Raw genomic sequence first — 26,980 nt, forward strand, 5'->3', positions numbered from 1 at the left:
ATCACCCTTAATCCTTCCTCTTCTCTCCTGTGGTCGAATGAGGACATATGGGCCATCAGTTTGCTCTTCCTCACTCCAGGATGCTAAAGGCTGATTTGTCTTTCCCCAGGGCTGAATCCCGTCTATCCATATGTCTTCGTCTTATTCTTCTTAATTTAGCTAGTAGCTGTGCCTTCTGTTTTCCTTGAATTAAAGAAATAAAATAAAATAACTAGCTGTCATTACTTGCTTTCATTCCTACCTTTAACGATGTGATCTCTTTTGTAGATATTCTGTGCAAATTGCTCATAGGCTGCTTTCTTTCTTAACCTCCAACCACAGCTTTGTGCTTTGGAGGTAGTTATTATCTTAAACAACTTGGTAGCATCAATCTGTTTCTTTCCCAGAGGCTTCTTTACACTTTGATGAGAAATCTGCTAAGTTTCTTTTTGCTTTGTAGGAAAGGCTGAGCCTAGTGGTTTTTTTTTCCCCTCACCAAAAAGCACCCATGAATCAACTATAATTCTTTTTTCGATCTATGCACTGTTCTTCTAATGATTTCATGACCTGACTTTAGAGAATATTTCCAACGAGATTGTCCCAGAGGTGTCTGCAGTGCCAGAATGTTTTTTACAAATCCAATCTCTTGAACTGTATATTTTACTCACCCTTCTGATAACAATTTAAACATCTTTTTTGCTTTCATCACCTTTATGAGACATTTGCAGGAGTTGATTCCAGCAGATTTAATCCTTATTCCCCTATTCTCGGTTATTTTATTTAGCCTCTTACATCAGGCATTTTATTTAGCCAATCTATAATACTTCTTTCCCCAGATTAGATCTTTACTTAAAACAAAATAAAATTCTTCCAGAATACCCTCTCTCACATCAGATTTCAGAACCTAAACCTAGGAGAGTGAAAAAACCAATAAACAACCATGACAAATTTTTGTGTTGTGGGACTTTTTATCTTCACAACTCTTTTCTTGAGCTTCCTGTCCTCAGAAATGACCATGGAGACTATGACATGCATCAAGGTGTTCCAAGCCCTCTCTGTTTCCCACTGAGGGCTGTAATAGCTGCATTGCCTCTAAGGCTTAGGTTGGAACATGGATGAGAAAATGGGTAAGTTCTTACTGGAAAATCCAGTAAACAGTGCTACGGCTCAACCGGAGCTATGGATCACTTGGATAGATACTTCCCTGAGAGGTAAAAGATAGGGTAGACAGCGACCAAGACAATCATTGTTTCTGGGCCATTCCTGTCCTCCCTCCATGGCTTTCCTTACAAAATCAAGCTTTATCAGCAACAACAATAATGATTTTGGCCTGGCTAGGGCCAAATCTCCTATCTCAAAGATGTGATTTGGTAAGCCTGGAGCAGCAGGGTCCTCATTTGTGTCCAGTGTGGACTGCTGAGGGGAACAAGTGCTTGAGAAATAGTATGAAAAAAGCTGGGGACCTTTCACCTTGAACATCCTGGAAGAATGAGGGATGGAGGGAGGAGAAGCAGCCTGTGACCTGGAGGCCTGATGAGCTGGGAGAAGGGATTGTGAGCTCCTGGGAAGAACTGACTGCTGTGGGGCTCACAGTTGCTGCTGTCCGGAGGACCCCCAACACAGCCCTGTTTCTCATAATAATTTAAGCTCCACATGTTATAGCCCATCTGCTCTGGGCCATGCATGGCATGGGGAGAGCTGAGGATGGAAAACACCACTGCAGGAAAGGGGTCTAATTGGAGAAGGGATGGCAGTGCCCTTTGTCCACAAGTTTGTGGGGTCCTGTGAGTTCAAGCGCAAAGCCCAATCCAACTGGTTGGGGGAACACTGAGGAGGGCTGAGGATGGGCATGGCTTTTCCCTGCTCCTCAGCAGCAAGACTTTCTCCTTGCTGACAGACTTCTGGTTGCTGCCTCAAGCTGCTGCCTGTTCTTGCACAGTGTATTAGGGACAGTAAGGACTTGTTATCAAACACTTCTGGGCTTGCTTTTGGAGAATAAGAAGAATTAGCTTGCAGAGAGCTAGGTAATTGTTCTGCAGCATTACACTAGGTGGACAGAACTGCCTCACAGCTGCCTTGATTTCCTGTCTTCGAAGGTCTCCACCACACATGGCCTTGGTGGCCCAGAGCAGATTCTCAGCGTAGCTGATTTCCTGGCCTCCAAGCATGGATAACCAAACTTGTGGTCCTTACCACACATAGCTCCCCCTTTCTGCAAGGAGGTGGCTGCAGCTGCCCCAGAGCATCTTGTGGCCATAAGGGAAGCCTGACTTTCCCATCTGGGACCAGCAAGTGACTCTGTGGGAGAAATGTTCTCTGTGCAAGCTTGGCCTCATGAAAAGAGCTTTGTTCCCTCACTGTCTATGCTTGTTGGCTCTGAAGAAACCTGGCCTCCAGCTGTGGCAATACAGCTTTAAAGGCAGAGCTGACTGGTATAGCATTTGCTCTGTGGTCTAGATGCAGCTGGGTGGTCCCTTGTGTGATGAATTAGTTAATGTGTGAAGAGGTCTGAGGAACATGCAGAGCACTGAGCGTTTCTCATGCCTTCTGAGGATAATGCATTTTAAAGATCAACTTGGGTTTGCCTGCAGTGTGATTTGTTTAATTATTTAAAGCCTGTTAGCATATTTTCCTCAAGGGATGGAAAATCCTCAGCAAAAGGATCCTTATGGCAGAACAGAGATTTCCATTGTATGCGGAATACCTGCGCTCACACCTAGCCACCCGCACCCATTCCATCACATTGTACAGTGGAAACACTGTGTAAATACCCACCTTCCCAACTCCATAAAATGTTTCATTCCAGCCTCTTCTCCACACCTACAAGTCAACAGTCACTAAAGGGCACTTTGTAGGGCAGCTAAGGTTATAAGTGGTAGGTACCTGGTATGGAGAAGGATTTAAAAGACAGTTCTCAACCTCAGCCCTTTCCAAGCCTGTGCTTGGCTGGGCATGTCTGTGTGGTGCAACGTAGAATAATGTTAAGACAGAAAAGTAGATCTGGGATTCTTGTTGATGCACATGGAAGATCTCTCTGGTTCAGGAGTCTCATCTCCACATGGCTGCATAGTGCAGATGCATGAGGAGGTACAGAAAAGGTGTGGGAATGAACGGCCCTGCCACAGGACTGGATTGAATGGATCCCAGGTGCTCTTGCTCTGTTTGAAAACAGTTTCTTGTTCAATTTTATTAAATCTGCTGTGACAAACAGTGTGTGCAAAGCTGACTCCACACTGCTGAAATCCCAAGGGATGATGCCTCTCCCTTCTTCACTGCCCCCCTGCTATGAAGCTTGACAGGCTCTGCCTCCTCTATGCCACCTAAAAGTCTGACCAACAACCTCCCATTTAACAGAGAAAAAGCTCCTGATTGTTCTCAACTTTGAGAGAAATCACTGCATTTCTTGTGAGTAGACATGTCTGTGTATTGGGCAGGTTCAGGTGGCTGAGGCAGGACTTCTTTTCAGCATCCCTCTTGTACCTAGAAGGTATTACACAGCAAAAAAGCTGTACCAAACGTGAACTCCTCCTTTCATCTCCCTCTGTTGCACTGGGCATTGAATGCTAACAGAGGTGCCATCCTGGCTGTGGGACACTTTGGAAATATTTTGGACTTGGTATGAGAGAGCACTAGGGCTTTCCTGTCCTTGGCATGCCAATTTCTCCATGAGGAGCCTTCCTGGATAGGGGTAGAGATATTGACTGTCTTGCAGCTCGGAGATTTAGAGAATAAGGGGGACCTTACTTCCCCTGGCTGGGATTGCACATGCCACCCAGGGTTTTCCCAGCACTGCTTAGAGCTGCAGGTGCTGATGTACGCTGATACCGGAGGTGGTACCACATTGCCTTGTCTGTGCTGGAGTCTGCAGCACCATTTTTTTTACTGCAGCACAAATAGCAGGGACAGCTCTTTGATTTGCTCTGACATTATAATAGGGCACCCCAGAGACTGACGTTGTTTACACTGGCAAGCCCTGATGTCCTAGTGGCATTTGAGCTGGGTCACCACAGATTCAAATTGTTGTTGATTTTTGTTCTGTGTTTACCCATGAAACCTGGACTCAAGGCTCAACTGGGGCACGGTAGCTGGTTTCCAGGAGGTCCACCCTTCAGCCAGTGTTACAGCTGAGTTGGCCGAGGTGCAAATAGGTCAAGAGCCTCGAGTGAAACATGATGAATTGGCGGCTCATTAAGGCCTGAACTCCAGACCTGTGTTCCCAGTCCTCTGCTCTAATCACTAGGCAAGACATGGAAGAGCCTCATGGGGCTGATGATGATAAGAGTCAACAGCTTTATTTTGCAGCTTTATTAGCAAAACGATGTAAAGCCAATGTGCCTGACTCTATTATTCAACCCGTAATCTCTGCATGCTTCCATCCAGAGCTTCCCAGCCGTTTAACTAGGAGTCTGAACAATAAAATACGTTCAGTCCGAAATGGCTAAAGCAGAGGCGAAACAGGAGGTAAGCTGTCTAATTGGAGAAGTTGCAGCGGGATTCTCACCCCAGGGGTCTGTCCCTTGGGATTAACAGTTTGCTGACATCTGGGTTGTGTGGCACTGCTGCCTTGCCCTGGGTCCCAACAGGGTTGATGGCAAGGAGCCAGAAAACAAAAAAATAAGTCCTCAAACTCTTACAACAGGGAAGACGAAGATTTTTATGCTGTCAACCTTGAATCCTGTGTTCAGCTTTGGGCACCTTGCTACAAGAAAGATGTTGAGGTGCTGAAGTGTGTCCAGAGAAGGGCCATGAAACTGGGGAAATGCCTGGAGCACAGTTCTAATGAGGGAGCTGGGATTGTTTAGTCTGCAGAAAAGGGGGCTCGGGGGAAACATTATAGCTCTCCTCAACCACCTGAAAGGAGGTTGCAGTGAGGTGGGTGATGATCTCCTTTACCAAATAACTAGGACAAGAGGAAATGGCTCCAAGTTGTGCCAGGGGAGATTTAGATTGGATATTAGAAAAAATGCTTTCATGGAAAGCTTTGTCAAGCATTGAAAAAGGCTGCCCAAGGAAGCGGGCAGCCTGGAGGTAATTAAAAGACATGTATATGTGGCACTTAGGGACATGGCAGTGGACTTGGCAGTGCTGGGTTAAAGGTTGGAATTGATGATCTTAAAGATCTTTTCCAACATAAATGATTCTATGATTCTATTTCAACCACTCAGAATGGCACCTTCATGGCAAATGCATGGGTGCTTCTTGCAGATCACACCCTCTCCTGCTTTGGCGAAGTGGTCCCAGGTCCATCTCTACCTCTTTGCGGTATGACAGGGTCTCAAGCTAGGGCTCCTCCTTCTATCTGTGTCCTCTCCCAGCTGCAGGCAATACTGAGCCCTTGGCCACTACCAGGGACAGATTAATTTTCCCTAAATAAGGTGCATGAACTAGTTAAGAGAAAGAGGGAGAAGCTAGAAATTGGAGGAATCACCATTTAGAAACACTATTTCTTTCCTTCCTCCTGTGAATGAGACACTGCTGGTTATTAGTTCAGATGCAGATCTTTGACACATAGGCTGTGAACACCTTGGGAGGATCATCACCCCAGGTCATTGCTTCTCCACAGCAATGTGCAGAGTCTCACACAGGCTCAGAGCTTGCTATAAATCCAACTAAAGTACTCAGCCTGGTGTTTGAAATCCACCCACATCCTTGCTTTTTACAAACTCGGGAAGAAAATGGCAAATTAATCCTTCTTTTAAAAGGATGAGTCGGTTCCTTGTCATTTTCTGCATGGCTCAGGATATGATAGTTCCTGCTGCATAAATACAGATTGTTTCTTTTCACAACTTCCCTTTCATCAGACTGCTAGGAAGGCCTGGAGGTTGTTAAATAATGTGAAAGATACTTGCTTCCCAATTAAGGTCAATCTCTTTTATCAGCGACTTTGCATATAAACTTCACTTTCATAAGGATTTCTATAAACTCCATGCCCAGCTCTGACAAACTGGGAGATGCCCAAATCTCTGAAGGAGCCAGAGAAGCGGCTGACTTCTTTCCCGGCTCTCAGCACAAAGCAGGGATCTGATCTGTCATGATGACTGAGAACATGTCACAACAATCTGTTTGCATTCTTCAGGAAAGAAAAACATCTTTCTCTCCCCAAGCTGTAAGCTAATTTGGAGATTTTGCAAGCTGACATGCAACCTGATTAAAATGACCCCAGGCCAACAATTCTTCTTAGGCAGCTCGACAATTAAAGTCTAGACCTATCTGTAGCTGAGGGATTTTTTTTCCCCCCTTCAAATCCCTTTTAGGGAGGAGAGAGTTCTGTGTTTTTATTTTTAAATCTACATATTTGGAATTTTTCTTTTACACTTCGCTTCTACTGTAGCAGAATGTGCTAAGGGGATCTATATTTTTTCACATTTTGAGCAGATGAAACTTGTACGCAGAAGCCCCAGTTTCTTGCCTGCTGGAAAAATATACTGAATTTCCGAGGAAATAATACATGAATAAACTCGGGGACTCTAAGAAATACCCAAGGCACTTTGTGGCCTACATAAATCTGCCCTCTAAGGTAAAAATGTTGTGCCCTCAATTTTCCAAAGTCAGTGGATATTTTTGTAATGACCATCACGCTACTACTCAAATCACTTTTTTGCTTTTCTCAATTAGTTAAGCACTGGGATCAGTTTATTAATCTGCTGAGTTTTTGTGAGCACAGCAATTTGTCAAGCAGCAAGCAATGAAAAATAAATGGGCACCTTCTGGCAGGACGTTTTTCAGGCCATGAGCAACCCCTAAATTTAATTCAGTGATCTGGGGAGATTTGGTGATTTGTCCATGAATATTTTAATGCCTATTTCTTTAAAAAATCACTGGTCATTTGTCATTAGTCATTCGTCCAAGATAAATCCAGGAGAGATTTTTCTTTCCCTTTGCTGATTTGGCTCAGCCTGGACCATCATCTGGTTTCTAGCTTGTCGACTGGCTAAACTGATTGACAACTTGTATTTTGCTAAAGCTCTTCACAGAGTAATCAGATCCCCTAAAGAGTTTTATTTATGATTCAAATTATATACTTTTGAACTATGAACTAAACTAGAGTGACTTGCAGACTAACTTTTTAGCATCACCAAAATACCCTGTTCTGCTACTGTTATTTGACATGGGTTCTGAGCTGGAGTGGGAGCTTTCCTAGGTGCAAGGGTGGGATGGTGACAGAGGATGCCAGTGGCTTTACACTGGAGACCCACAATGGGTCATTGTGTGCCTATCCCAGCCCAAGTGGCTCATTGCCATGTGTTTCTCTATCTGCTTGGGGGGTATGAGCACATGGGCTTTTCTCACCTCATTGCACGACCCTGCCTGGGCTTCACTTCTTGCAAGACTTTTCTTCTCGGATTACTTCAAGTGGAATTTGCCTCCTGGCCCGTTTCTTTCTGCAGACACTGCTCCAGCTCAGAGGTGGAAATTTCCCCTGAGCAGGTGAAGGAGATGTCTCCCTGGGGCACAAACGCTAGGAAAGTCAGATGGAGGCTGGCTCCCTGCTCCGTTAGGCTGAGCAATCCCTCCTGCTCCCTCATATGCCCCTGGAGAGCCCCTGTTCTGCCCTGTCAGGGGCTGCTCTTCCAGCCTCTCACAGGGCCTCAGGTCCCAGTCCCGGTCCTGGGTGGGAGTTGATGGAGCCCACTCAGCTGGCATCTGTTTGGGGAATATTGCTGCCTTTGGTGAATTTACACCAAGGGGAGAAGGGTACCTTCCCTGTCCCAGATTGCTCCCAGGACCCTAGCCATTAAGGAACAAGGCCAGAAGCTTTTTAGAAATTATAGAGTAAAATAATGGTTTCTGTCCTTTAAAGGGACCTTTAAAGATCATCTAGTTCCAAATCCCCTGCCATGGGCAGGATCACTTTTCACTAGATCAAGTTGCTCAGACCTCCATTTGACGTGGCTTGAACACTTCCAGGAATGGGGCATCTACCACATCTCTGGGCAATCTGTTCCAGCCCCTCAGTACCCTCATTTCTTCTTAATGTATAATCTGAACCCATACTCTTTCAGTGTAAAGCCATTTCCCCTTGTCTTGACACTACACATCCTTGTCAAAAGCCCCTCTCCATCTCTCCACTGTAGTGCCTTTAGGTATTGGAAGGTGCTATAATGTCTCCCCCTGCTTCTCCTCCCCAGCCTAGAGAACCCCAGCTCTCTCAGCCTGTCCTCACGGCAGAGGTGCTGCAGCCCTCTATCAGCAGCTGAACCCCGTTGCAGTGGGTGTAACGCAGCTGCCGATTTCACGGCTGAGCCTCCTAGCCCGCGCCGGGCTGGAAACCCAAAGACAATAAAAGCTCCGTCAACCAGAGAACCCCTCAGTCTAACCAGACACCATGATTTTAGCGCAACCCTCTCCCTCTGGGCTTTCCCGGTGGAGGATGCTGGAGTCTGCCGACCCCGCTGTTCCCGCAGTTTCCCTCCCTTCGGCGGGGCCGGGCCATGCCCGCACCGCCCCCGTGCGGCGGCACTGCTGGAGCCGCCGGCAGCGCCCCGGGAACGCGGAGTCTCCCGGGATTTGTCTCCGGCTCAGGCATCACATCCACCCCCTTCCCCGCCAGGACACGTAGGAGAGTTGCGTTAAAAGAAAGTAAACCCTGACTGGAAGGTTCTGCTCAGAGAAACCGCTCGCCCCGGGCACGCGGCGGGGCGGTGAGTGGGAGCGGGGATGGGGTAAAGGCTCTCGGGTACCAGACGGGCTCGGGATGGCGAGTGCGCCTGGATGGGTTCATGTGCAAGCTGCTGGTGGCAGCGCGGGTGCCCGGGCGCAGCTCCGTGCAGGGCTGGCACCTGCTGCAGGCTCCGGTGCTACTGCGGCCAGAGCAGGTTCCTCCGCTATCTCATCCATCATCATCGCTTCCAGCCCCGTTCTGTTCACGCCTTACCCTTCTGATTGTCTTGGATTAAACGTTACCAGAGGAAATAATACTAATAGCCTTTCACAGCGAAGAAATCAACTTCTAAGGCATTTGTTATGGAAAGGATTATAATAAATTAAATGCTTAATCTAGCACTGTGCAAGCATTTTTGTCTTGGATCAAAATGTTTGCACTGGCTGTTTAAACATTTAATTTATTATAATGAGAAATATCATTGTAAAAATAAGCATGTTAATTAAACCTGAGTTTTGCAAATGTGAGTCATCCCATGTGGACACAGTATAATGAATATAGACAGGTAGAGTCTGCATGCCCTTTTTTTTCTCATTAAGAAAATTAACATTTACATCTTTAAACCCTGCAGCTATTAGTTATTTTTAATGAAACGTGTTGCCATTTCAAAGTTAAGCTCTTATATGATGCAATCAGATATTGCTAGGTCAGGGAAGAACTTTGCTAATTAAGTTGCAGAGAAGTTCTTTGGCACAGATAATTGATTAAAGTTGTTACATGGATAATCAATTTACTCTGTTAAATAAATAAAAATAAATAACTGCTAAGAAAACCCAGGTCATGCCAGGGTGGTAAAACAAAGGAGCACTCCGACCATCCTGGGGCCCAAAGGAGCCATGAATTTGGAAGTGACAGACTGAACCTCTTTGTTATCATCTGACATGGCACCAAGGGATCATGCGGACCTTTACAAAGGCAATTTGGACAGTGATGGCTTACTGCTGGTGTGGGTGAGAGAGGATGGAGGCAAGAGCCTCTTTCAAGTGAAGTGACTGGAAGAAATTTTTTCTGTCTTCTCATGCCACTGGTCTCTGGTGCATCCATCCGGTCTTGTCCGGGACTCACTGTATGTGCCAGGTTGTAAACTGATGTGTAAACAAAAAGCACTTGGATTTACTCCCAGCTCTCTCACAGGTGTGTTGTGTAGCCTTGAACATTTTCCTTTACCTCCTAGTTGTTCAGAAAATGTTCTGAGCTGTGGGTCTTCAAAGGGTAGAGGTAGTGTTACTCTCTTTTAATTAGCATCCTGCCAAGCTGTGTGTTCAGAGGTATCTCAGTCCTCTTGTCATTGTACATTACTCCAACAGCCAAAGGTCACAGCAGGCTGCCAGCTCTGGCTGAATCCCGTTTCTGAAGTGATCTAGCCCCCATGGGAGGGAGGAGGAATGTCTTTGGTACAGAAGTGAAATTAAACTCTGGAGAGGGAGGAGACATGGGTGAATTATTATCTAGGAGCCGCAGCAAAGAGTGGGGGATGGGATGCCCCCACTTAGGGGCCACATGCAAAAGGCACTATGTACTGTTGTTCCACATGCAGGGATTCAGGTGGTAGTATATTAGTAGGAAAAAGCAATTTTAAGATCTTGATTTGCAGAGGTGCCTCTTCATGCTCTTTTCTAGCTAGTTGTCCACTGAACTTGCTCTTAGTGTCTGCTGAAGGACTTCTGGAAGGTCAAGATTCTTGAATTTCTTCCAAATCCAGTGGACATGTTTTGCATGGAAAAGGAGGATGAATTAAACTGAGGATCCTCTGTACATAATTAAACTGCTTATTTTACTGGGGATCATTCTCTCAGACCATTGTGTGTTTGCAGCCTCTAGATGGCTTAGTCCCACATCATGTGGGTCCCTCTCTCCTGTCTTCCCAAACTACCTGCTCTTTTTGTCTTTTCACTGTGCTACCATCATGACTTCTGCTGACCTCCTGCAAACCTCTCTTCTTTGCAGGAGCAAATTCAAGTTATCCCTAAGCCATTTTGCTTTGCCCATAAGCAGTATTTCTGCACAGAGCATGAGCCTGTGGGGAAAAGGGAGAACTTGTCTGCAGGGCCATTCGGTCTGGTTCTTCTTCAGCAAGTTGCCCCATCCTAAGTGGATGGAGAACATAGCTGGGGTTACAGTGATCAACCACAGAACAGCCAACCCAGGCAGGGCCAGGACTCATCACCCTGGCAGAAGGCTAAAGCCAGCAGTCGGGTGAGTGAAGGATCCTGGGAGCTGGACTGCAAAGATGGGCAGGGGTTGCCTTGCAGACACCTGCAGGGACCAATGTAATTCCTTGCACCCAGCATGGGCCATCCACCCCAAGACCCTGGGTAGCTGCAGAGGTGTTGGTGCCCATCTGCCTGTGGTGGTACCACTATGTGTCCACTTTAAATCCAGCATAAAGCTCAGAAGTGGCTTTACCATGGTGGGAACTGGGACCTCTTGCAGCCACGTGTGCTCCTGCCAGGACAGAAATGCCCAAATCCCATGGCATTCGGGTAACTGAGAGGGTAAGTGTGACCTTACTGCTGAGACCCAGTACCTTGATTTAAGAAGCACCTGTAAACTGTTAATCAATTATTTCATGGCTGGAGGTAGCTGGAAGGAAGATGTGTTGGGATCTGAAGTAGTCATCTGGGAGGGGAGAATGGTTAGGAGGCAGCCTCTGCCTCTGGCCTCTAGCACGTTCATCCCACATTGGTTAAGGCAATGGTGCACAACTTGGAACAGAAACCTGCCTTCAAATCTGAAAGATGGAGTTGCCACAAATACGTCTGTATTCTTAAAGAGCATTTGACTATAGCACCACACAGGATTGCTTCCCTACCTCACATGTGGGGCTGGTAGGTCCTCCCTACTCAAAACTGCCTGCAGGGCACAGCAGCTGGCTGGCCACTGCAGCAGGAGCTGACAGGCAAGTGGGGGTTGCCTGCTGCAGGCTACCATGAGTGCTCATGCCTGTGACCCCGAGGATTCTAATGCCCACTCAAAAATGATTAATAATGATAAACTGAATGAACGTACTGGTTTCCCACATCCAGGCTAAGCCACCACTTTTCTCAACTTGGTGGCCGTCTGCTTCCTTTTCCGCCTTCCTTTGCACCCTGGAGAGTGATGGGGATACTACTGCCACGGGCATCATGGGCATGAGTGCAACACCAGCTTTGCGTGTCTATCAGGAGTGTTCTGTATCACTGCTTAAGGAGTGGAAACCCAACTCCAGGGAGCTTCTCCAAAGTATCTGCTTAAATAAAGAAGAGTTGAAGACCTTAGTGTATATGATGGGAAGTAATACTTAACTTCTCTTCAGTTACTAGTCCACATTCTTCAGCCTAAATCTGGGCTTAGGTGATGTTTGAAGAGTCAGTGGGCATTATCACTAGTGATGCCAAGCATTCAAATTATCCAGAAGGCACTATGTTTCTTCTTGACCAACCTTGAAATCAATTAGAAACCTCTAGAGGTTTTATATTACAAATAGGCTGATCTACTTGTTAGCTGCTGCCCAAAAATACAGTTCTGTCTTCTTCCCAGGCCCTGGGGCCCTCCTCACTCTCTGTCCCTTCCCTGACAGCATCTAATACTTGCTTGACATCTGAATCAGCTAACTGTGCAGAAATCTACTTGATTTTGGTACTTTTGTACATCTGTGCATGGGCAGATGACTTTCCTGGGTGCTGGTGTCAAAGGAGTCAGGGGAAAATTAAGCTGGAGATGGAGAGAAGGATGGACCATCCCCTTTGGTGACAGCACACCCACCTGAATTTCTATTCACATACCACAGTGTGTGTGCCTATGTGTAAGGTAATTGCTTAGCCTGCTGTCATATACAATGGTGAGGAAGTCAATGCAGTTACGGGAGACTAGAGAGCAATTTTGCTAAGCAAATGCAGGTGCCTACTGTGACATGAGTCAGACAGCCCCTCTAGACTTCCCTGACCAGTCCTCCTTGTCTGGCGCAGGAACCCGGATGCCTGTTGTTCATATAGATCCTTATGCATTGGATACAAAAGTCACATCTCTCTGAATCTTCAGCTAAATCCCACCCTGGAGTCTCTCTGCCTTCAGGGTGTCATCCAGGTAGCATTTTCTGAGCATCTCTGGGATATGCTGAGATCACAGGACTAAGCCCTCACCCCAGAGGTGATGCCATATCCACTTATGACTGTGAGTGCTGCCACCCTGGAGGAGGAATCCTGGATCTAGAGCATGCACTGCAGAAGCCAAAATCAGGCACCTCACAGTGATGATCGACTCCATCACACATTTGTAAACACAAAGCATCCTTGAAGGCATTCAAGAGGCATAGGAGGGAAGAGCAAGTCAATGGCAATTTGACAAATTTTTTGTCTGAAGCACCACAGAAGGCAACTCTAGGATCTTGTCTACTTGGTGTGTGTAGTTGGTTGACCTTGATCAGCAGTCAGATCCTCTCCCAACTTCTCACTCACTCCCTGTCTTCAACAGAACAGGGGTAGAAAATCAGATGTAAAAAGCTGATGGGTCAAGATAGATACAGAGGGATCACTTACCAATTACTGCCACAGGTGAAACAGACTCGACTTTGGGAAAATTAATTTAATTTATTGAGAGTTAAAACAGATTTGGAGGTCTGCCCAAGGTCTCCAAGGTGGCAGATGCAAGCCTGCAGTCCCAAAATATTTCTGTGGCACTCAGGAGACATAATGCAACTACTCTTAACGGCTGTGCAGGTAGACTTGGAAAAGATTCTATGGGAATTATCCACTAGTATGTTTCTGTTGTTTTAGTATCCTCCCATCACAGAGTCACAAAACCACAGAATTGTTAGGGCTGGAAGGGACCTCTGCAGATCACCTATTCCAACCCCCCTGCCAAGGCAGGGTCACCTAGAGCAGATTACACAGGAGTGGATCCTGGTGCATTTTGAATGTCTCCAGAGAGGGAGACCATGATCTCCCTGGACAGCCTGTTCCAGAGCTCTGGTGCTCTCAGCGTAATGAAGTTCTTCCTCATGTTGAGGTGGAACTTCTTGTGTTTCAGTTTATGGCCATTGCTGTTTGTCCTCTCACTGGGCACCACTGAAAAGAGTCTGGCACCTGCCTTAGAGATATTTATATTAGTGAGATCCCCTCTCAGTCTTCTCTAGACTAAACAAGCCCAATCTCTCCTCATAAGAGACATGCTCCAGTTCCTTAATCATCTTTGTGGCCTTTCGCTGGACCCTCTCCAGTAGCTCCTTGTCTTGTACTGAGGAGCCCAGAACTGGACACAATGACTGGACATCACTTCACGATCCCAAAGAACTTGGACACTGTCAGCTGATTCTAAGTCTGCTGGTCTCCACCATCCTGGCTTGATTCTACTGATGCTACTAGGTATCTTCATCTAACCTACTCTGGTTACAGCTCCCTTGTTTTGTCATGCTGTCAGTGTGCTCACATTGCTAACAGCAAACTACCTGGCAGTTTTTGGAAGCACATGGGGTGAGATGTGTTTCACTAATCATTGGATGCTCACAGTGTGAACATCTGCTGTCACTGTAGGCTGCATGCAGGAAGGGATGGGGAACTTCTCAGTGCAACTCACCAGAACTATTTGAGTTGGCTCATTCAGGAGGAGATGATTCATGTCCTAGAAGTGCCTATTTCTCCCCACTGACTGTGAAGGGAGTTAAGGGTGCTTGGCTCCATCACAGGTGACTACCAGAGACTTCTGCAGGAGCAGGCTTAAGCTCAGTGTTAGTGCTTTTGTGATCTCCAGGTGCTGTAGCCAGTTTGGGCCATGGAATTAATGCTGGTTCAGTGAAGGTGTGCTGTCTCCAATCCTGTGTCCCTGCAGCCCCTCCTCACCTCTGCCTCCTGAGCCAGGGAAAGGCAGACAGGAGAAGGTAGCTCTTCCTGACCAAGAGGTTGTGTGGTAACACAGTCCTGTCCATCTCACATGACATACAGCTGATGCCACACCATGCTTAGCAAATATATAGAATTTAATTGATAGGCCTGCTGCATTAATTTCTGAAGTATGTTAGCAAAAATCTCAATTATGTTAATCAAAAACTAAAAGAAAAAAAACCTAGGACATACACATTGAAATAGCATCAATGGAGCAAATGTTTGATCCAAGGGGCCTTGCCCAGGAGCTAAGCCTTGGGCTCCCCTCTCTGCTCAGCTGCACTTTGAATGCTGCGTGTTCTTATCTGATGGAGCTTGGGGATTTCTCTCACCTAATTTTAGGCATCTAAAAGTTAAAGAAGTCTAAGCTACTGCCCCTTGCCCTTACAAGAAAAGAGGATATCAGGAGCTTCAGTGATGCACCTGAAATATCCCCATTGCCTGGCCAAGCCAAGATGGAAGCTCTCAGAAGAAGTCTGTATCTTTCCACTAATCAGAAAAAAAGCAATGGGCTCAGATTTAAATACTGCATGGCTGAATCCCACATTTTACTGGCAGTATGTAGGACTCCGGAACAGACAGATCAAAGCCCCCAATGAGACTGTAACTGCTTTCTGCTGAAAGCTGTTTTGGGAAAGGGAACAGGTGACTTTATTTTTCTACCATTTCCAGACTGCCTTGCATTGGGGTGGCCCAAAGTCCTGGTTAGGCAGTGGAGAGCATCAGTCTAGTCCCAGAAGCACACAAGCTCTGCTGCCACCAACAGCGCGAATTTGGGACCTCAATACAATGTGATGAACTGTCCTTCTGCTGTGACTACTTCCTGTTGGCCTCCCCCAGGAGAGCCTAGGGACCTGCTATGGAGGTGTTGGTGTATGCAACCCAAGCTTTTGAGCTACATGAGGGAGAACCAGCTTATCAGACTGCCCTGCTTTTTTTTGGACGGAGACTAATTGTTTCCCATGCAGGCATGCTGCTCTGCATCACTGATGATTAGCTGGCAGGGAGGCTACCAGCTTTCCTTTGCATCACCCACCTTTCAGACGCAACTTCAGCTCTAAATTTAACTAAGAACACCCTCTTAGTTCATTAGATGTATCATGATTTTTACTAATAGGTTTTAGATGAATCTCCAGAAATGCTCACCTGTTTTCCTGACCATAAAATGTGTATAACAGATGTTGCTTCCTGGTTGAATCTTGCATCAGCCTGATTTCAATTCCCTTCAAGAAGCTCTCTGCCCACCACAAATCTTCATGCTACAGCTTTTATGAAGCTCTGGTTAAAACTCAGACCCTGTGTACATAAAAACTTGGTCAGGTTCTGCCACTCTTGTTACATGGGCTTCAGAAAGCTGGAAGTTGGGGAAGAAAGGGATTTGCTGTTGGGTAAGGGACATACAGGTGAGATAATGTTTTCTACTTGTATTTTGAGACACAAATCCTAATAGAGCCTTGTTTATGTCTAAAAAGGCTTTGTATTTTCTTGGTGAGTCATTTTATATATATGGACCATAGTAATTAGATATATAATTAAACAATTCACGATAGACCTCAAAAGCTTTGACATGTACAAATTTTTGGATTATTGATTTGTATAAAATGTGAAATTACATATTCCACGTAAGAAGCAGTTAACCCTTTTGGAAAAGTTCAATCTAATATTAAAACTCCAATAGAAGTGTTAACGCTGGTATAAGCATTTTTTTGAACAGAGGAAGAAATACTTGTGCTTCAGTTTGTTTCACTAAATGCTATACCTGATTTCAGCAGAAGGATTTACTGTCTGCTTTTAGCTTGAAACCCTGATATAAGGCAATTTCAGAGCCCTGTATCATTTTGTTTTCAGGACTGTCATTTCAAGGAGGAGCAAAATATGTATCTAGAAAATCTCCACACAATCAACATTTTTAATTTCTGTTTAATGCACCTTCCTCCTGATGTGTAAATATATGTACACAAAGGCAAGCTCTGTCCTTTGGTAAGGCTGCCTTAACAAGAGAGAAACATATAAGCACATACCTGTGCAGCCTGACTCAACATCTCAGCAGAACAGAAAGCAAAGTGCATGGGTGGCTGCTGATGCAGAGATATTCGCACAGCATGGACACTTCTGTTGATGAACGGAGCTTCATTTGCTTCCTAAAAATTACACCACTTCCCACCAGTGAAGGATTAAGTTGGCAGAGCTCAGACCAGGCAGTGAAAAGTAAAGGCCAGCTCTGTCACACAACTCTCCCTCCCACTCAGCATTAAAATCTCTAGAGCTAAACGTCCAGTGAGGTATTGTCAGAGATGAAGGAAGGATCAGCAAGACTAACAGTAGCATCATTCATGCTCTTTCCCACATTGTGCATTTCCCTGCACAAAATACTTTTGTTGACCTGTAGAGACCTCTATGCTCTGAAGCATAAAATCCATGAACAGATCTCTCTGACACATCACAAGACCTTTATTAGTGTTTATCAGTGATACAAATTACAGGAACCAAAGGCAATTAAATAACATTTAAGATGACCACAGACTCAAGAAATACAAGTCACATTTGGCAAGGCAAACTTCTCAGTACACTGGGTTGCTCAGGTTATTATTACACCGTGAAAGAGGAATTTCCCTTACAAGGTTCTACATATTCAGGATATTATTATTAATTATTACTATTGTGTCTTTCAGATAGTTCCTTTGGCAAGAATTCCCATTTTTAAGTATTTATTTTATAAAAATATAACCAATTTTCATTATATACAAACATTACATTACACAATGTACAGGTTAAAAACACTACAAAAAATGGCAGGCCATGGCTGAACCAAAAGCAAAAAAAAAAAACCCCAATGTAGAAAACATGAACAGAAATTTAAATACTGCACATTTCATAAAAATTACATTAACTACAAACAATTTTTTTGTTTGCAAATATCAAACAGTACTGATGTGATTGGAAATCTTTCCCAAACAACTTCATTTTTAAGGCACATCTTGCATATTTACACATACAACACCGGATCTGGTCAATAACTTAAAGGCTCTTAGGAGTGACCTAGTTGTGTGCGCACAGGGATGGGTGTACTTGAGGGGGAGCATGTTGGGTTACGCTTTCTCAGTCGTGTCAGTCTGGGGGCCCAGGTATCTAGTTGAGGGGGCTGGGAACAGGGGCACCCCAATCTCCTGAAGGTCGGGGAGCCGTGCAGGGCGTGGCGGGGAGAGGAGAGTGATCGTCCGGTCAAAGTCCCTGTGCAGCACCTTCTCGTAGACGCTCTGAAGCCCTACTGTTTTGGGCAGCTGGGCTTGATAAAAGTTGTCCCTGCGAAGGGGATCCCTGGGCAAGGACGTGCTCTTGCAGAAGGTGGAGAGGGGTGCTGAAGGATGTGGAGAAGGGTGAGGGTTGGCTCGGCCACAGGAGGGGCTCCAGCAGCGGTCTGAGTGGCCCAGGATCTTGCACTCAGCCGTGCATGCCCACAGACCTAAAGAGAGACAGAGAGAGAGGAGGAGAAACCCATTGTTACTGCAGGAATAAATCCACATAATTTATAATCCTCAGAGCTATCAGTCACAGGATGATTCAATGCACTGATGGTAGGAGTGGGGAGGTGATGCTCTACCATACTACAAAAAACCCCCCATGCTTGGGAAGGTTATATCGTTTTGCTAGGGACACTCCTCACAATTTTAACTTAAAGGGAAGCTTTTTGGGGAAGAAAAACACCCAATCCTACAGCACTTCCAGCATCTGCTAATCTGTGCTGGGCTCTCACTGCAGAGAGGAACCAAGATCTAACAGCCTGCTGAAAAGAGATGGGTGGTTTGAGCCGTGCAATGTCACGTTTCCCCTTCCAGCTGCCCTGCCTGACCACTGTGCCCCAAGGATGGGTCCCTCCATCCACCTTCCCATCCACCCATCTGTCTGTCTCAGGGTCCAGTGGGGAGCAGAGGTCAAGCCCTTACCGTTCTGCATGTGTGTGATGAGATCTTTCTTCAGGGCATCTCCGCTGACATCTGAGTCGCTGTCGTTAAAATCACTGTCACCTTTGCCACTGTCTTTGCCACTGAACTTCTCTGCCTCCCGGCCAGAGATAGTGTTGAAGGAGTGTCCCTTCCAAATGGCCACGGGGGGAGCAGGCTCCTTGTTGTAGCTTGGAGTGGCAGCAAAAGCCTGCTGTGGGGGAGGGAAATTAAAGAAGATGTGAGAGGGGGAAGTGGTGAAGGGTAAATCAACATCAACTGCACCTCTGCAATTCACAACCTCCAAGACACCCCCACCCTTTGCCCCACTTCCCTGCAGTGGGTCCTTACCTCCCCACTTTGTCCTCTCAGCCTCTTCTGACCCTCATAGAGGCAAGTGCTGTCACTGCCATTCTCAGTGGTGGAGATCTCTTCAGCAGCAGGAGAAGGGTCGGAGCTGGTGAAAGAGGTTTTGCTGGGAAAGGTTCGTACCTCAAACACATTCCCCCTCTGGCTGCCCTCCTCCTGATGGCCCTTCTCCAGGTGGGAGATGTCTATTTGGTCCTTCAAGGCAACATTGTTTTTGATGTCGTTCCCCTTCTTACGTCTGTTGCAGGTGGTGGCAATGGTGATTATAGCCACCAGGAGGAGGGTGCAGCTGCCTGCCAGGATGATGATCACAATCAGAGGGATGTCCCACTGCAAAGCCTTTCCTTCCCAGGAGCTGGGCTTGGCTAAGTCCTGGATACTGGATGGAGCAGTGGCAGTCACCAGGAAGTTTACTGTGGCAGTTGCAGCCAGGGGGGGTCTGCCATTGTCTGTCACAGTGAGGATGACCTTGAACAGCTGTCCCAGCTCTTCAGAGAGGTCGCCCCTCAGCACAATGTCCCCAGTACTTGGGTTGATGGTGAAAAGTTCCTGCTCAGACTCTTCCAGGAAGGCAAAGGTGAGCTCGGCATTGGCCCCATCATCTGCATCTCGAGCTTTGATCTGGGCCACCAGGGAGTCACGGGAGGTCTTGCTGGACACACTGATTTCCACCGTCCCATTAGTGAGCACTGGGTGGATGATGACAGGAGGGTTGTCATTCTGGTCCACCATCCTCACTTTGACAAGGGTGCTGCTGGAGAGCTGTGGGGATCCACCGTCAGTGGCCTGGATCCTCAGGTCCAACTGTTTAAGGATCTCATAGTTGAATGTCCTGAGGGCATAGATGGCTCCAGTGGCGGGGTCCACCGAGACGTAGGTGGAGATGGGGGCCCCCATGACTTGTGTTTCCAGAAGCCGGTAGGTGACCTTACCGTTGTGGCCAAGATCAGGGTCACGAGCCACCACTGTAGTGATATAGGCACCTGGGGGGTTGTTCTCTGGTACGGCCACCTCGTAGAGGGGCTTGGCAAAGAGCGGTGCATTGTCATTCTCGTCGCTCACCCGCACTGTGTACTGGCGGACAGTCTTGAAGGGTGGTGAGCCCAAGTCCTCAGCCACCACAGTGAGATTGTATTCAGGGATGCGCTCGCGGTCCAGCGCTGCTGTGGTGACAATCATGTAGCTGTCCTCATAGGCGCGCTGCAGGGCGAAGTGGTCGTGGCCGCGGAGGCTGCAGCGCACCTGCCCATTGGTGCCCGAGTCGCGGTCTGAGGCGCTGACGAGGGCCACAAAGCTCTCACTGGCTGCCGCCTCGCTGACGTAGGCCACGCCAGCGGCGCTGGCAGCGCCACGGAGGGCGCTGATGCTGATGCGTGGTGCGTTGTCATTGACATCAGTGAGGCGCACGATGACGGTGCAGGTGGCAGCGCGAGGGCTTGCACCACGGTCCTGGGCACGCACGTCCAGCTCATAGGTGCGGGTGCGCTCGTAGTCCACGGTGGCCTCCAGTGTGAGCCGACCTGAGCGTGGGTCGAGACGGAAGAGCCGCCGTGCCTCGGGGGGTACCTGGCTGCTGAAGGCATAGACCACCTCACCATTGGGGCCCTCATCAGGGTCAGCAGCATCCAGATCGAGCAGCAGGGAGCCGGGCGGTGCGTCCTCGGGCAGCTCCACTGTGACTGAGCTCTGGGCAAAGGTTGGACTGTTGTCATTGGCGTCAAGGACACGGACGTGCACAGTGGCTGTGCCCGAGCGCGCTGGACTGCCACCATCCTTGGCCACCAGCTCCAGGGTGTAGGAGGGCTGGCGCTCACGGTCCAGCTCCTGGAGCAGCACCAGGTCTGCACAGCGTGCCCCATCTGCCCGCGTCTGCGCCTCCACACCAAAGTGGCTGTTGAGGGAGACCTGGAAGCTCTGGATGGAGTTGGAGCCTACGTCCTCATCTACAGCCACCTCCAGTGGGAGGCGAGTGCCAGGTGTGGCACTCTCCGACACCTCCAGTGCCATCTGGGCATGGGGGAAGCGTGGTGAGTTGTCATTGATGTCACGCACCTCCAGCTCCACGTGCACCAGGCGGTAGCGCTCCCGCCAGCAGCTCACCACGTCGAAGGCCAGGACACACTGGGGGGCCTGCCCGCACAGTCGCTCCCGGTCCAGCCCTGCTTCACCGATGCTCAGCTGCCCGTCCTCCTCCCGCACCCGCACCAGCGAACTGTTGCTGAACTGCCTCATCATGCGAAAGCTCATCTCCCCCGGTGCCTTCACGGGCATCTCTTCGGCCAGCGTACCGATCACCGTGCCCGGCGCGCCCTCCTCGTCGGTGCGGTACCTCACCGTCTTGCAGCGGGACAGGGCGAGCAGGCAGGCGGCGGCCAGCAGCCGCAGGGGGCTCATGTCAGCGGCGCAGGGCTCAGCCCGACGGCGCGGCGCGGACGGGGACGGCGCTGTGCAGTACCGGGGGTGCAGCGCTGCGCAGCACCGAGATCGCTCCGCCGCCGTCTGCGCCCCCCGCGCCGCCGCGCGGCCTTTCATAGACGGCGCTATGCAAATGAGCGGGTGGCGGAGCCAATGGGAGGCGGCGCCGCGCGGGCGGCGGGCGGCCCCCGGCGGTGCCCGGGCCGGGCGGGAGCGGGCGCAGAGCGCGCGCCTTTGTTTTCCTTAACTCTCCGGGGTCTGGGGGCTTCCCTTTCTCTTTTTTTTTTTTTTCCCTTTCTTTCCCCCCCCCCCCCGTTTTTATTCCTCTTTTTCTCTCTATTTATTTCTTCTCTTTCCCCCCCCTCCTTCCATTCTCCCCCCCCTCCCCGTCTCTGCGCTCTCTCCGGACGCGCGGCAGCGGCGCTGGCGCGGGGAGCACGGCGTCCAGTGCGCAGTGGGGTTTGTCAGTCCTGCCACAGGTCGGAAAGGTGCCGGGGGCATGCAGCGTCATGCCGTGTCGTGGCATGTCGCGCCGTGTCGTGGCATGTCGCGGCGTGCCCTGCGGGCGCGGGCGGCGGTGCGGGGCGGGCGCGCATTAGCGGGGTGCGGGGGGTGGCGGTGGCCGCATTCAGCTGCGCGCCCGGAGTGGCGTGTCACTCGCGTGAGAGCCTGTGATCAGCGCCGTAAGTCGCCTTTCAGGAGGTGTCCCCGCATGCTTTAGTATGCATGTCACCGCCCGGGTTTCTTAAGCCTGGGGCACTAGCAGGCGAGGAGGAAAAAAAGGAAAAAAAAAAAAGTTCCAAATAGGATTTAGCATAAGCTTGAGGAGATTTGGAAAGGTTTCAAAGATCAGGCTGTATCAAAGGCTTATGAAGCCCTCGTTAGCTGCAGAAATATAATAGCATGGCAGGCTATCCCATTCGAGGAACCAATGTCTGTATTATTTCACTATGACAGGCTAAAGGGAGAGAAAGTTGAACAGTTTCCACAGAGGAGTTGGACTAAGTTGAATATAATGAGCAAACGCCACATGTATCCATTATGTCCGTCTATTCATTCCCAATCACTGCCATAACTCTTTGACTAAACGATGATGAGCGCTGAATTACACACAATGCCCTGCTCATATTAAAATACATTTAAGACCTATCCCTCCTGGTGCCCTGTTACGCCTATTCACAGGATTTTCTTTTTGTCCTAATAGGGCCTCTCTGGGAAGCAACACCAGTCTCGTTCCAGAAGAACAAAATAACAGCATGAGGCTGAAACCTGGCACGAACCGGGGGGAACGAAACCATCTGCCCCGCAAGGCACCGAGGCCCTGCGTGGAGCCGGGTGCAGGCTCCCAGCGCCGCAGTGCCTCGGCGGCCATGAGGAGGGCTGTGCTGGCCTTGGCCCGCAGGGAGGAGACCCTAAGCGAAGGACGATAGGGATCCTGAAGGACAACTGCCTTCCTTCCTCTCCTTCCTCTCCTTCTCCTTCCTTCCTTCCTTCCTTTCTCTCCTTCCTCTCTCTCTCCTCCTTTCTCCTTTCTCCTTTCTCCTTTCTCCTTTCTCCTTTCTCCTTTCTCCTTTCCCTTCCCTTCCCTTCCCTTCCCTTCCCTTCCCTTCCCTTCCCTTCCCTTCCCTTCCCTTCCCTTCCCTTCCCTTCCCTTCCCTTCCCTTCCCTTCCCTTCCCTTCCCTTCCCTTCCCTTCCCTTCCCTTCCCTTCCCCTCCTCCCATGTCTCAGGGAACTCAAGACATGCGTTTTACAGGGAGAGGGTGGAAAACAGAACGGGGCCGTGTCCAGGGGTGTCCCGGGGGCGTCCTGGGGCTGCGCGGGGCGGCACGCGAGCGGGGAGCTGCGGGCTGCCGGCAGCACCGGCTTATGGAAATGGGATTTAAATCGCTCCTCAGCCCTGGCTGCGGGGGCGCGGGGAGGGGGGGGGGGGGCACGCTCCGCCGCCAACAAAAGCTCCCCGAACGCCCGGTTTCCATACGAAAAGGCTCCGCGGAGCTCCTTTCTCCTGCCCGCGGAGCTCCGCAGGCGGTCACCCGGCGGAGCGGGGAGAGGCCGGGCCGGGCTGCCCTTAGCAGGATCGTGGTCCGGACCGGGCCGTGGTCCGAGGTGTAGAGGCCGGGGCCGAGCTGCCTGGGAACGGGGCCGCCGGCCGGGAGCGAGGAGTGGGCAGCGGGGCGGCCCCTCGTGTGTAACAGGATTATCTTTGCCATTTCAAGTTCCATACAGCATGTAATTTATTTTTAATTAGGATTAGATCGAGCAGGGAAGGAGACCAGACCTTTCCGCCCACCCTCTACCTCCCCCTCCCCGCAAAGGCATGGCTATTCCACGAGGAGCTCTTATTCTTTACAAAAAAGCCAATCAATCGATAAACCAGGACCTGTGTTCACCTCCCATGCACTCTGCAGGAGAAGAGGGTGCAAGGGGCTGTATTTTCAATGTGTGCTCAAGTATTTGAATCAGAAAGAGACTTGGAAATCCTTCCCCTTTCCCATCTACCTGGTCCCCATCTCAAATGCTTACAATCCAAACCCATTCTTAAGAGCATCCCAGTGGGGTCTTGTTTCTCACGCCTTTTTCATTTTTTTTTTTTTTTAGAGGCCAAATGCACTTTCTGCCTGTCTGAGTTATTCTCTTTCCACTGTCGTGACTTCGATTTTAAAAAAGCCCTGACATATCAGTGTCTCTGCTGGAGCAAAGCCTTCTCCCCAATAGTTTGGATAGAGTCCATCACAGAAACATTCTGAAAGGCTGGTGAAGAATCCTGTTTTACAGCTCAAAATAAACATACGGATCAGCTGCATTAAAAGCACTTCTTTGAAATATTGTGGTTAAACAGCCCAGATTGGTTGATTGCTCCATGCGGGGACATATGTTCTTGCAAACTGTGCGTATTGTTACTAATGGGGATTCTCACACCACAGCCTTTCCTTTGAATCTGAGGCACTGGTGGTTTCTCTGGAGCTGTTGCAAGGTTGTTTTAATAATTTACCAGCTCTCTTGCACTTAGTGTTGTTGCAGAGACTCAGAGCGTGCAAAGAAGGAGGTGTTTTGTGGTGTCCGGAGGTCTGATCTCTGCTGCCAAGCTCCTTTCCATACCTCTTAGACACAGAAATCAAAGCTGCTCCAAGAGATGGGTATCAGGCAAAGGAAAAAGCAAAGCTCCCCCACTCACCCCTGTGAACCTGGGTTCCTGGGTAATGTGTTGCTCCCAAGGAGTAGGAGCACTCCTACACCACCAGCCTGATGTCAACAGCAATCAAGTCAGTGATCACCAGCAAATCACTCCAGGTTCTCTTTTTTAAACTTACCTTTTTTCCCCCCCTGATTCTGATTCAGCCCTTAGAAATAAAGTTTGAGAGTGCTTTACCCTCTCCCCAGGTAGTTACTGCCTTAGGTGGAGTGATGAAACCCCAGGATCTCATCCTCTTCTTCACTCCTCTAGCTGAGCACTGACACTGCTGTGGCCCTTTTCACCATCACCTACAACATAGTAGATTTGCATATGTGTATCAAGGTGTCAGTGTCCCCAGCACAACAGGGTAAGACTTTCCTTCTCTCAGCAGATGTCTGGGATTCTGTCCAGTGATCTGCGTTGATGGAGATAAGCTAGAAGGTGTTAAGTTTTGGTGGTGTGAGAGAAGGTAAGAATCCCAAAGAATTCCAGTCCAGTACATCAGGACCACATATATATACCTTGAGGGAGAATGTGCAGCTTCATGCAAGCATGGGGTGGTGGAAGCAAGCCAGGCTTTAAGGAGAGGTGGCTGTGTTACATGTGCTTCCCTGTTCCCAGAAGATCTTAGGGGCACCAAGCCTTGGCTATTGAAAGTTCTCCTCTCTCTTTGGCCCTCTCAACATAGGCTGCTTGGTGACTGCATGCCTTCGGGGTGGTGTGGTGGGATCCCCTCGTAGCACAAGCCCTAGGATGGTATGACTTTGCTGTGCCTCTCAGAAGAAGTCAGAATATCTGGGCATGGTGTCCTGCTGGTCCTGCTCACCAACATACTTAGAGGGTCTTTTTGACTTCTCTCCAGATGTGAAGTTGAGATGAAGCATGTCACCCCATCCCTTGTCTCTGAGCCTGTGGAGTAGTGGCAGAGACTTCCCTCCCTGGAAAATCCTCTCCATGCTCAGCCCCTTCCTCTTTCTTCTTGGGCACCCCCACGGGCTTGGCTGCCTTGGAGTGATCTACAAAAACAAAGGAATTCCTTCTGCTTCACGGCCTAAACAATCCCCCCTGTTTAATCATTTCTACTGAAACCAAGGAAGTGTGGGTTAACCTGTCAAGCTCCACAAGCCTGGGCTGACCAAAACCCCTGGAAAACAAAAGAGTGGAACAAAGTGACAAAGGGTTTTGTTGCTCTATGACTGTTTGTGTTGGAGGGTAGCATGAAGCATTGTGCTTCTGTCTCTGGCCACGCGGGCTTATAGGAGACAGAGGCTCCAAACCTTCCCATGAGCTGTGGGTTGGTACTGGGGTTATAAATCATTCTGATCATTTGTTTATTTGCTGGAAATGCTTCCCTGCCTGCACCTCCCCTCTGTGAAATGTGGGTTGGAAGAAAGAGTTTGTTTTGCAGAAGAAAGAAATCGTGTGTCCGTACCCCCCACCTGGCAAGCAGTTTTGATTCCACAGGGAATTTATTTTTTAATTGGATTAATTTCTAGCCTCTCCCAGAGTAGCAGCTGGGATCTTTGATTCAAGAGGTTAAAACAAAGGGGCATGAAACAAAAGACCAGTTCTTCACATTCCCCACACAGCGTGTGCCTCATGGGCCTCGTGCGAGCTGCCTGGAGGTATCCCTTCAGCAGTGCATTCCTAAAGGTCTCCCTATGTCACCCTCAGTCAGGGTCTAGTGCACGTTTTTTTGGGGTGCTTCATAGTCTGTCTTGCCTGCAAGGTATCTGAATGCGAATTTTTCCCTCCTATCCCATACAACCTTACCCCTTGGTGTCCCCTCTCCTTTTCTGCTCCCCCCCCCCCCCCCCCCTTTTCCAGGTCTCTTTACCCTCTACTTTTCTGCCCCAGAAGAGTTAAGTGAGGCTCTTCAGCTGCTAAATCAGGAGGCAGGTGCTCTCATGTTCAGTTCTCAGCTTTCTCATCTGGAGCAAGGCTCAGCCCCAACAAGGTCTGGGATATTTAGGTATCCAATTGCCATTGAATGCCATGGAAGTTGAGCATATTTTAAACTGGATGAGGGCTGAGGGTCTCTCAGAATCCACCCCTCATGTCCACAGATTGTGGGTGCATTGGACCAAGTCCTGCCGTTTGCCCACCATGATGACTATTGAGTCAGAGTTGCCCTTAGAAGTAACTACCTTTATTATGCAGGTTCTTTGTAGCTATTTTGCCTGAGTGCCTTTGGTTTTAAGGAGTGCAGGTAACAGAGTAGTTATTCATGTCAGTCTCCAATCTGGACCTTTAGAAGAAGTGCTTACCTTCTTCAGAGCTTAAGAACTGGTTAGATCACTGGGATGCACAGCTTCTCTCCCTGGCTGTTGGGAGCTGGTGCTCCCACTCTGTGGCTGCTGCTGTATGCTTGTCTGGGATGTCTTTCATAGCACTTTGAAGGTGTCCGGGCTGGTATATTTGGCTTTCCTCCAGCAGCTCCTTGTTTCCTCCTGGGTCTCATTCACAATCTCCTCCTTGAAGGACTCTTTGGAATTTTAGACTCTTACAAATGATGAATGGCTGGAAGAAATACACCTCTCAGCTACCACGAAGAGGTACAATCCTCTGTGAATACTTATG

At 48.7% G+C, this 26,980-nt stretch overlaps 1 protein-coding gene and 1 long non-coding RNA gene across 3 annotated transcripts; one reads left to right on the forward strand and one right to left on the reverse strand.

Annotated features, from left to right (window-relative positions):
- Positions 1-16,928: 16,928 nt before the first annotated feature.
- On the reverse strand, positions 16,929-21,304 carry PCDH8 (protocadherin 8). 2 transcript variants are annotated; one of them, XM_032680909.1, is made up of 3 exons: positions 18,792-21,304; positions 18,444-18,654; positions 16,929-17,962 (listed from the first exon to the last, which is right to left on the reverse strand). In XM_032680909.1, the coding sequence occupies exons 1-3, from the start codon at positions 21,201-21,203 to the stop codon at positions 17,589-17,591; spliced, it is 2,997 nt and encodes a 998-aa protein (XP_032536800.1). In that variant the 5' UTR covers positions 21,204-21,304; the 3' UTR covers positions 16,929-17,588. The 2 variants fall into 2 exon arrangements, with proteins under 2 accessions (XP_032536800.1, XP_032536801.1); XM_032680910.1 differs by having other exon boundaries at positions 18,444-18,651; positions 18,792-21,288.
- A 2,948-nt stretch (positions 21,305-24,252) lies between these two features.
- LOC116783384 lies at positions 24,253-24,866 on the forward strand. Its single transcript, XR_004355667.1, has 3 exons — positions 24,253-24,516; positions 24,607-24,718; positions 24,789-24,866. It is a non-coding gene; the product is annotated as an uncharacterized LOC116783384 (long non-coding RNA).
- Positions 24,867-26,980: the final 2,114 nt, after the last annotated feature.

This window comes from Chiroxiphia lanceolata, chromosome 2, assembly GCF_009829145.1.
Source record: "Chiroxiphia lanceolata isolate bChiLan1 chromosome 2, bChiLan1.pri, whole genome shotgun sequence".
NCBI lineage: Eukaryota > Metazoa > Chordata > Aves > Passeriformes > Pipridae > Chiroxiphia > Chiroxiphia lanceolata.

Coding starts and splice junctions, on each gene's coding strand:
- PCDH8 (XM_032680909.1), bottom strand. CDS start 21,203: ATGAGCCCCCTGCGGCTGCTGGCCGCCGCCTGCCTGCTCGCCCTGTCC. Junction 18,655..18,791: donor TGAGAGGACAAAGTGGGGAG/GTAAGGACCCAC, acceptor CCTCCCCCACAG/CAGGCTTTTGCTGCCACTCC. Junction 17,963..18,443: donor CATCACACACATGCAGAACG/GTAAGGGCTTGA, acceptor GTCTCTCTTTAG/GTCTGTGGGCATGCACGGCT.